This window comes from Vitis riparia, chromosome 12, assembly GCF_004353265.1.
Source record: "Vitis riparia cultivar Riparia Gloire de Montpellier isolate 1030 chromosome 12, EGFV_Vit.rip_1.0, whole genome shotgun sequence".
NCBI classification, from domain to species: Eukaryota; Viridiplantae; Streptophyta; class Magnoliopsida; order Vitales; family Vitaceae; genus Vitis; species Vitis riparia.
Window position 1 is genome coordinate 9013679 of NC_048442.1, and position 10760 is coordinate 9024438.

The window sequence follows — 10760 nt, forward strand, 5'->3', positions numbered from 1 at the left end:
AAATGAAAAGTCATTATGTATGGGGAATGGAATTGAATGGCTTAAACTAAAAAGTCACTATGACGAGAATGGAATGAATGGTATAAAAAAGTAACTACATGAATGGGGAATGAAGAGGACTAAATGGTAAGAACTGAAAAATCATTATGAATTGGGAATGAGACAAATGATATGAACTGAAAAGTCACTATGAACAGAGAATGAACCACTGCTGGGAATGAACCAATATAAACAATGATATGAAGGGAATGGATAGGTTTTTCTAGGTTTTTTTAATTTTAATTAAACTAAACTTATTATACATGGACGCATGTAATCAATTATGACTAAACATACTGCCACAAGCAACATTTTCAAGGCACAAACTTTTGTCCATGTCATGAGTTTCTGTAGTTGGGTAGGTTTTCCAAGTCAGTACCTGTTTTCTTCTAACCTGGTTGCTACAGATTTTCCCATCCATGAAGTCTTATCAATTCTTAATTTCTTATATATGCAAGCTCAAGTACAAATTTGTTAAGTAAGATGTCACGGCACATAGTTGAAACATCCGGTATTGTAATTGGCTCTTACGTTTGATAAGAAGATTACAACACTCTAAGGTCCTACTCTATGCATGCTCCAACAATCAGCTGAATCAACTTCTAATCGGCACAGAATAACTATTGATTGATGCTGATGCAACATACCCAAGGTATTAGATTAGCATACAACCAAAGAAGAAAGGAAAAAAATGAACAGAAGAAAAGCTATATCAGTTTGAAATTAGTGATACATTGAAGTGGTTTTCACCTTGTACCCGCTCGTGCACTCATTGATGAATGGTAGTTGGTGCTTCTCTGTTTCCGATAAGAAGTATAAACATCATCGTATTGGCTCACTTCGTTTGGATTAGCTGTGGCCCCAAGTCCCAACCGTGCTGAACCACTGGATCCTGGTTTCCGCTCCACACTTCCATCAGCATATGTCCCTGTTTCAGGATCCACCTGCAGGTTAGGAGGGGGAGGAATGCAAGCTCCTCCCTTACGAACAGGAGAGTGTCTCTCATACTCATCATCTTCATCTTTTGAATCAGATGGTTCCATCGGTCCTTCAGAAGGATTGACCTCTCCAATCTCTTTAAAGAACTTTGATACTCTCTCAAGAATTTCAGATGGTGATACATTGGATGGAGGTATTACTGTTGGGATGTCCAAAGGGCTCATGGGGGAGTAGGGCACACCACTACCAATCTGCATCTTTCTTACCATTCCAGGAATAAGACCAGGTGGGAATAAGGGATATGGGGGCAATTTTTCACCAAGGCCAGCAGCTGTAGGCAAATGCAGTGCAGGTTGTTGGTTTGCTGGTTGAACAGAAGATGGTATGGGCATTGATCCTAGGAAAGGACCAGCAGGGACTGCATTCGGAAGAAATTGCTGTGTAGCCAAGGACGGTGGCATGGCTGCAAGGGAAGGCATTTGTTTATCAGGTTGTTCTTGCTCTAGTAAACTTGGCTTTTCAGGCTGCCAATGCGGAATGTTATGGTGTGCTGATTGTGGCAGTCCTGCATGAAGAGAACAGTGAGTAAACATTTCACTGCCATAAACTTAATTTTTTCTTTCATGCAAATCCAAAGAAGCATTACGTATTTATTGTATAAAATACCCAACAATCAGATAATCAGATTTCAACCCACTATTCTATATGCTGTGAATGAAATGTCAATGAGAGATGTGAGGTTGGTTTTGTAGGGGGGAGGATGGCACCACCTGAAACAACTGAGGGATCCACAGGAACAGCAGATAACTCCTTATGAGGGCCTGAGAAAGAATTGCTTGGGGGTCCACCAATCATCTCACCTTCGAGCCCATAAATTGTATCATGATCATAAACTTCCTTGGAAGCCCAGAACTGTAGAATTTTCTGTAATCTTGATTGATTTTCCTCCTTGTTTTGGGGGTTGTGGTAAATCCTAGCAAGCATGGAACCTAAGACAGGTTTAAATGCTAGGGCCTCATTATCAAGTTCATGCGGATTGATCCGCCTTTGCAAGCTGCAAATTCCAGATGATAAAGATCAATTAAAATCCAAGGAAATTGCACAGCAGCATCAGAATGCAGCATATGTTTAGAAATCCTTTTTCTTTGAAAAAAAAAAGTCATATATTTAAGCAGGAAAATTAATCTCCCAATGCTTGGACTACACAATTAAAATACATCCTGACCCTGGGTCCAGGCCTCATAACCATATCATTTCAATCAGTCAATTTAGCAATCCTGCCTGAAAACATTGGAGAAGCATAAAAGAAAGCCCCCGGTTACAAAAAGTTTGTTTTCAAGCTTGGCTTGGTTGAATTTGAATTAAGGTCTACATCCCTGTTTCAACATGTTGTTTGTTCGGATCTAGTTCAGTTCAACCTTCTTCAAATTTTGGGCTTTTCAAGCTCCACATCTCTGTTTAAGCCTGGTGTTTGCTTATAGATATCTTGGATATGCAAATAGAGATAATATTAAATAGGGGTACCACATGTAAGCTGGAAGTTTACAGTGTTTGCTTATACTTGGTCAAATTCAACCTTTTTCAAATTTTGGGTTTTCAAGCTCGGCTTGGATGGACTTGAGTTAAGCTCTAGTATCCCTGCTTAAGCATGGCACATTCAGACTTGTTTGAGCTCAACCTTGTTCATCGCTCTAACATGCATTTGTCCTCAAAAGCCAAAATTATCAAGCGAAAACATGCTTTATTGGTACAAGAGTGTGCGATCCAAGCTATCAAGTTAAAAAAAAGGAGGGGGGAGCAGGCATGGGCCATCAGGGGCTAACCACAAGTGAGTAGGAAATATAAGATTGTTTCGGGAAATGCAATCAGAACTATGATGAAATAGTGATCAGTGCAGGACTAGATGAAGTACCTGTCGAAAAGAATGTCATTGGCAAGGTAAATTATATGCAATTGTCTCTCAGAATCATCCACAGCAAAGACCCTATCTCTAAGTGCCTCAGCCAAAGCTGGTGCAAATGGAGACCTCTGCATAAACCAAATCTTGGCACCTTTAATGGATTCTTTGGTACCAGTGAGATTGTTCAAAACATTACTCAGCTCCATAGCAACATCAGATGGAAGTGGTCCAGACAGACCTTTGAAAGATTTGGATGAGGGGTCAAAATCTGGTCGACCATGTCCTAGGAAAGGCTGAGGATGTTGATGCTGTTGCTGCTGCTGGTCATAAAATGGTAGATATGGAGGTTGATGCATTTGAGGTGTGCCTAACATTGAAGCCGAAGCCCCAGCAGCAGCAGCTGGAGGAGCATTTAAAGATGGGTTCATCATGGGATTCATAGGAGAATGCATCATAGGTATAGAAGAGGGAGGGAAAGGAGAGTTGAAGGGGCCACCTGAGGAACGTGTAGATAACCAAAGCTTATATCGATAATAATTATGCCCCTCACCACCAAAGAGGAAACTGTATGCTGGGTTGTCTTGTTGTTTTTCACGGATCATGACTTCAAATTCTGGGCCATTCTTGGCCGCATACTCAACAAGTTTATCTATCCGCTTGTGAAGTTCAGGATCAGAAGGGGGGTTAGATGGGGGTGGGCCAGATTCAAAAGGACCATGAAAAGGTGAAGGAACAAGGTGAGAGGGTAAATGAGGAGGGAAAGCAGATGGAGCCTGCTGTTGCTGCTGGAGATGCAGGAGGTGAGGATGAGGTGGAGGATGGGGATGGAGTTGTGGTTGTGGTGGCATGTGGCGATGGAAAGGATACTGTTGGAGAGAAGGATGTGGGGGTAGAAAAGGAGGACCATGCACTGATGGAGGGAACTGTTGGTGTTGTGGATGAAACCCAAAAGGTTGCTGCTGTTGAACATTAGCTGCTTGTTGCTGCTGCTGAGCAAATGCCATAGCAGCAGCATAATCATGAGCCTGTCGATCCATCGACCTTACTGTTGAATGATTGAGGAAGATGCTACAACCTTTCCAAAACCCTTAATATACCTATAAAAAAACATTAGTTAGTGTAGCAAAAGGAATAGAGCAACATATTAATACATTCCCTTAAAGTAATAGAAATCTTTTACAGTAAACTTTATTTTTTCAATAGGCAAGCAAAGAAATGTATTAATAGTGCACAGAAAAAGGGAGCACTCAAGTACACAGGAAATATACAGAAGGGCCAAAAGGTAAAGGACAAAAGAGGGAAACAGGAGAAAAGAAAAAAGACGCCCTCCCCTTGCTTAGAGTGTACCCAATCAACAAAGGGAAACAGGGGAAGACAAAAAAGACTCCCTCCCCTTGCTTAGAGCATACCCAATCAACAAAATCTAACATAAACATTAATGCCCCATCTAAATCCACTCCAACAAATCACACATAAAAATGATTTTGAGCACTTAATCTGATTGTTCTATATTGTCAAACAATCTTTGATTTCTCTCCTTCCAAATAGTCCAAAATACGCACAAAAAAAAGGTTTCCAAGCTATCTTCCACTTTTTCTCAACAAAGAATTCATGTCAACTCAAAAGGATCGCACTTACTATAAATGTGTCACCCAAGAAATTCCAAATAAGGAGAAGGCAAGCTGCCACAATTCATGCTTTGTCATAGTGCAGAAAGATGTGATCAATTGATTATTTTTCATCTTTGTACATAAAATATATATTCACTAATGTCCATCCTCTCCTTTTTTAACTCATTCAAAGTCAAAATCCTTTTCCAAGTTTCTTCCCAAGCAAAGAAACTCTTTAAGGTCTCTTTGGATCTGGGACATGAGGGAAGAGGAAAAACTAAGAAGAAATATCAATCTGTACTGTTTGGTTGTAACAGAAATAGGAAGGAAAGAAAATATGATGAAAAAAAATGGGAGAGAATTGTATATTTTGAAGCTACATTTTTGTAGGCAAATTAGAGATTTATTAGGTAGGCACTCATCCGATGAGGGTGCACACATCATGTATCCCTTTTCCTATATTGTACTCTTTGTGGAAGAAAAAGAAATAGAGGAAATTTTGAAGGAAGGAAGGTATGTTTAGCTGATTGGTTGACCTCCACCAAAAAATTGGGTGGTTTTTCTTAGATATTGCATGAAAAGATATAGAGGGGATCAATTATTAGATTTCCATTTCCCACATGGAATACCATTGGTTCAAAGCCGATGTTTGGAAGACAGTTTTATTTCCATACATTTTGTGGGAAAAATTAGAGGACTATGCATACATCTTTTATAATGTTTAAGATGGAGGGAAGCGAGGAATGGCAAAACTCCTTTAGACTAAAAAAAAACATGTGGCTTAAAGAGGAAGGCTTCAAAGACCTACTTAAAACTTGATGGATGGACTATAGGTTTGAGCTTTTTTCAGCTATATCCCGGCCTCTAAAATTCAAAGCCTTGAAGATGGACTTAAAAGCTTAGAATAAAGAGGTCTTTAAGAATGCTTCAGTCAGGAAGCAGAAGCCTTAAATTGTATTGGTTTTTAGGTTGCTCTTCTTCTTAAAGAGATTGAGGTTAGAGGGGTAACTGGAAGAATACAGCAAGCGGAAAAAGCTAGAAGAAACATCTTAGAAGCAAAATTTTAGAGACTATGGTTGAAGGGGGATGATAACAATACAAAATTTTCTCCCACAAAATGGCCAATGAGCACAGAAGAAGAAATGCCATGGCTAGAATAAGAGTGGATGGTGCTTGATAATATGAGCAAGAGGGGATTAAGGAGGTGGTTTCTAGTTCTTATCGTGAGCTTTTTGTTGAATTAGGGGATTAGAGATCTTGTATCAATGGGATTCCTTTGAACCCTTGGGGAGGGAGGAAATTTTGGTCATGGAGGTGCCCTGTTCAGAGGAGAAACTCTTTTCTGCTCTTTTCGCTTTGTGCTGGTAGAAAGCCACTGCAACGGATGGGCTCACTATAGCCTTTTGGTATCACTATTGGGACTTTGTGAAAAGTAAAGTGGTGGGTTTATTTAGGGAATTCATGGAGCAAATAATTTTGTTTTTTGGTAAGAAGTTTAAATGGCATGTTCTTGGTCTTATTCCTTAGAAAAGGGGGAAGGGGGATGGAGGAAAAAGAAAAACAGCGGGAGAGGTGTCAGTTATTAGCAAAGTTGTTGGAACATAGGCTTAAAAAGGTTGTTGATAGGGTAGTAGACAAATTTTGGATGTAATGCTTATTGCAAAAGAGGTTATTAATTCAAGGCTAAAGAGATTTTTTAAATGTATGCTTATTGATTCAAGGTTGAAGAGCTTTTTCAAACGTGTTTGATGTAAGCTTAATATAAAGAAGGCCTATGACTATGTAAATTGGGGTTTCTTGCTTACAATTGTGGAAAAAAAGGACTTTGGCTAGAAATGGGTTGGGTGGACTAAGTGGTGTATCTCAATGGTGAGGTTCTTGGTGCTCGTTAATGGACCCTTACTCTCCATAATTATTCATTTTTGTGATGAAGACTCTTAGTTGCCTTCTAAAGAGAGAAAAGGAATGGGGGTTTTATCTCAAGCTTTGTGGTGGGAGGAAGAGGTGGTGAGGGATGGAACTCTCTCACCTTTTGTTTCTCAATGAAAATTAACATTCATACTTACCCTAATTGGCCTTCTGTCATTCTCAAGAATAGTTGTTAAACTGCTTCTCCAGCAACATATAAGGTACTCTGCCCACACAAACTCTTTCAATCTCCTAATTGTCCCCTGGATTCAATGAATGAAGACCACTTACAAGCAAAGTGCAATTCTTGCCAATGTAACTGGTAGATATTTTAAAATAAAAAGAAATTAAATAACAAAAAAAAACTGGAAACAACTGAAACGTAGCTTCTTATTTTAACAATCCCGAAATAATGTGTAGATAAAATACTGATCTTATAAGACCATTTGACGAAACAGATATATATGGAAAAACTATTTTCTTATAGGCAAACAAGAGGATATATTAATAAAGAAAGAACCTGAAAAGAGCAAAGCAAGGTCAACTCCAAACAGGCAAGCAAAAAGGAAAAGGAAAACAAAAAAACACCCTCCCTCTCCTTATTTTGACCTCAACCAATTTATAAAGTCTATCATAGAGATATAATGATATGGAAAAAGCTAATGACAACGGAAGAATTAAAGGGAACAGAACAGTATAGCAAACAGCTAAATCTGATGAAAACAAGATTGAGATTGAAACCTGGACGCTGTCAAAGCTCCAGTGGTTGAAGAGCTTCACAGTCAGCTCCTGAAGATTGGTAATTCCACCAGCAGCATCAGCTATATGAACTGTCATTCTCATCAGACCTAAAAAACCAAGGACAAAAAATTATCACAAATGATTCAGAAAAAAATAAAAATAAAAAATACATTTTACATTGATTTAGTATCCAGATGAGGTAACTCTCAACCATTCAGTTTGATATATTTTCTTGGGAAACAAACAGATGGTTTAAAGGTTCGCAAGGGAGCAAACATGTGATCATAGTCATTAAAAACCTATGATATACAACACAACACAATGCTATGATACATTTTTTTATGGAAATCAATATGTATTGCGTTACGTATCTTAAGGGTACATTATAATATATATATATGGTACACAATATGATACATGATACACCAATACATATACCTTCAACTTTTTATAATTTTATGAAAAAACAAATTGAAAAAAAAAAAAAACCTTAAAAGCATAATTATATTAATTGTTTAAAAAGGAGAGAGGTAAAATAATCCTGCATAAAACACTACATTCTTGTTGTCAAAGACCATATTGGAAGTTAAATAAATTATTCTTAAAATGAATATAGAGGATTTTCATTTGAATTTTGAAATTGAAAATGATGGTAATTGGTAAATAAAAACTTTTACTTTTTATATATATAATATTTTTTAAGAATGGACTTATGACAAACATTAAAAGTTAAAATTTTGGAAACGACTAGTGTTTTAAAATGCAATTGAGGCTTACACTTAGAGGTTCGCCTCAAGGCAAGGCTCTGCAAATTAGCCTTAGCCCTTGCTATAGCTTTAGTTAAGGAAACTGATGCTTAAGTCTAACCCTGTAAGAGGCTTATAGCTTTGAGGCTATAACCTCAAGGTTATTGAGAAGGCTATAGCCTTAGTTAGGGTAATTGAGGCTTATGTCTAACCATGTTGAGGCTCGTATCTTTTAGGCCATAGCCTCAAGGTTGTTAAGGCTTAAGCCTCAAATATCCAAAAAGTTCTAAAGGGTTTCTAACTTTTAAGGCCTCTAGTATGCATTTTATAAGGGGCTTAAGCTTTACATTCAATGAGTTTGAATGGGTTCCATGCTTTTGTGGGCTTTTGGTATAGGTTTCATGAGTTTTATATTGGGTAATGACTTGGGTTAAACTTTTTATGAAATAAGGTTTAGTTGATTTCCAATTAACCTTTTAAATGGAGGGAAAAAGAGAGATTTGGACAAAAACAAAGGGTAATTGTTGACTATCTTAGTGGTTGAGCTCATACATAATCATTAAATCATTAATAAACAAGAAAAAATATCATTGCAATTGGTATATAAAGAAGAAGAATGGTTGTGACTAACATTAATGGGAAGGAAATATAGCAATTGGATATGATAATATTCCTTGGAGGCTCCCCTTACTAATAGTGATAGTAGTGTTGAAAATTATTTGATGAATAGAGGGCTAAATTTGGAAGAAAGGAAAAGGAACTAAATTAGAAATTATTAAAAATGAAAAATAATTAGTTTTATTATAATGAAATTTATACCTTTTCATTATTTGATTTTCTTGTGACTTAATTACCTTTCTGATTTTTTGAGAATTTTTATTATTTATTTATTTAAGTTGGAGTTAGCACCTCATTCAATCTCCAAGGTTATGTCTCCCCTCATTTGAACAAAACACATCAAGATCATCTTTAACCTTTTAAAACATTGCAAAAGACATATAAAGACGCATATATAAACAACACATAAGTACATATGCCTAGTTAAAATTTTGAACTAAAAATCATATATAAAAAGTTTGGTTTCATGGATTTAATTAACTTATGCCTTTAACTCATATTTTATTAAATTGAACTTTTCAAAACTCTAATATTCAATGTTTTCAAATGATTTTTTTTTTTTTTTTTTTGATAGGTAAATTTTTGCCCCATTAGGTGTTGAACCTGGACCCTCCCACAAACCTTCCCCATCATGCCAAGCCTCAAGGGCTACGTTTTCAAATGATATGATGCAGTTAACTCTTTAAATCATATTATCTTTCATGAAATTAGTTAAATATTACTCTATACTTCATTCTTCCAATATACACACACACACTACTCATTTTCACACAACAAAGAAAAACAAAAAAATGATACACAATATATTTTACAAGTTAACAACTAGGCCTATGATGGAAGGCTTGGAGCTTTGAGTGAAAGAAGAGAGTAAAACCCTAGTTTTCAGATGAAACCCTAGAATTAAAGACATGCTTGGCCAGTCTCATGACACTTCCATTTTTTCACGTGCCAGTTGCATTTAGCATGATAATTTTAATTAACAAATGCATTACTGATAGTCAATACATCCAAATTTCAAATCAGATTAATTATTTCAAAATAGACTAATATACTCTTTTATATGCAGTTTATGCTAAAAATCGTTAAAATTTAAAAATAATAGAAAATAAAAAATTTCAATCTTCGGGCTCTAACAATACAAAATGAAATAAGCCAAAAAATGTTATAGAACTTTTGTGTCCTATATAGTATGTCTACATTGTTTTGGGTCTTCTACCTATACTAGTCCAGAATCTACTCATTCTGGATATATAAAAAAAGTTATAAATTCCCATTGAAATTCCTTGCAAGAATTCAACTTGAAAGACGTGCATATAGGATTATTGGATTTCCTCTTTGACTATTAAGTCATCAAATATCTCCATGATCGTTTTCTCCAATCTACTTTGCTACCAATTAATATCTATAATGCTTTTAATTTTGCAGAGCCTTCTTTTGAATCACACAAACAAAAACAATAAATCAAGGATAAATCGAAATAGTTCGGACAAACAAAAACCCAAAAAATACTACAGAAAATATCGTGCAAATCACCATAACAAATTCCAAAAACACGAGTTCTTAAACTACAACACGAATCTTATACCTAAATCCGAGACTACGAAACGATATTAAGATCGGAGCAGACACCAACCTGAAGTTCTACAGAGAGAACGATGCCGGAGGCAGGCGAAAGCAGAAATGAATCAAAAACCCTTGGAGTTTCAGTATTTGGGCCTAATTGTCTGGGCTCCAGTCATGGAATCGTTGGGCTGGACTTGGCTCTTTTCATTTGTTTTGGGTTATATTACTAACTCCAGACGCGTAAATCAAACCCTCCATTTTATTTTATTTTATTTTTATCATTCGCTAATTTAAAAAAAAAACTTCAACTTTTATAAATAAGTTTTATCTTCATTCATTTAAAAATATTTTAAAATATATGCACTTTTTCATAAGTCGAATAATTATTTCCTAAAATACCCTTTTACTTTATAATATTAAATAAAATTATCAAAAAAAAATAATTTATCATTTTAATATGATAAAAGCATCTTAAAAATAAATATATTATAAAATTTTTATTACATAATATGAGATAAAAATCATTTTAATTAGAAAAATTCTCCAAGATTCAAGTCCCTAATTAATAATGATTTTTTATCTTGTATTATATAAATCCACTCATATTCTCATTTTTTTTAAATAAAATTGAATAAAAATACTGTTAGTTGACATTAACAATAAAAAAAAGAAATTTTAAAAATTAAAAATACAATT

General features: G+C 35.6%; 1 protein-coding gene across 3 annotated transcripts; it reads right to left on the bottom strand.

The window, feature by feature from the left end:
• Window positions 1–491: 491 nt before the first annotated feature.
• Window positions 492–10230, bottom strand: LOC117927023 (calcium homeostasis endoplasmic reticulum protein-like). Of its 3 annotated transcripts, XM_034846390.1 has the most exons (6): window positions 10135–10230; window positions 7138–7244; window positions 3375–3975; window positions 2891–3278; window positions 1749–2032; window positions 492–1543 (listed from the first exon to the last, which is right to left on the bottom strand). In XM_034846390.1, the coding sequence occupies exons 3-6, from the start codon at window positions 3913–3915 to the stop codon at window positions 786–788; spliced, it is 1971 nt and encodes a 656-aa protein (XP_034702281.1). In that variant the 5' UTR covers window positions 3916–3975; window positions 7138–7244; window positions 10135–10230; the 3' UTR covers window positions 492–785. The 3 variants fall into 3 exon arrangements, with proteins under 3 accessions (XP_034702281.1, XP_034702278.1, XP_034702279.1); XM_034846387.1 differs by having other exon boundaries at window positions 2891–3975; XM_034846388.1 differs by having other exon boundaries at window positions 2891–3975; window positions 10087–10174.
• Between the last annotated feature and the right edge of the window lie 530 nt (window positions 10231–10760).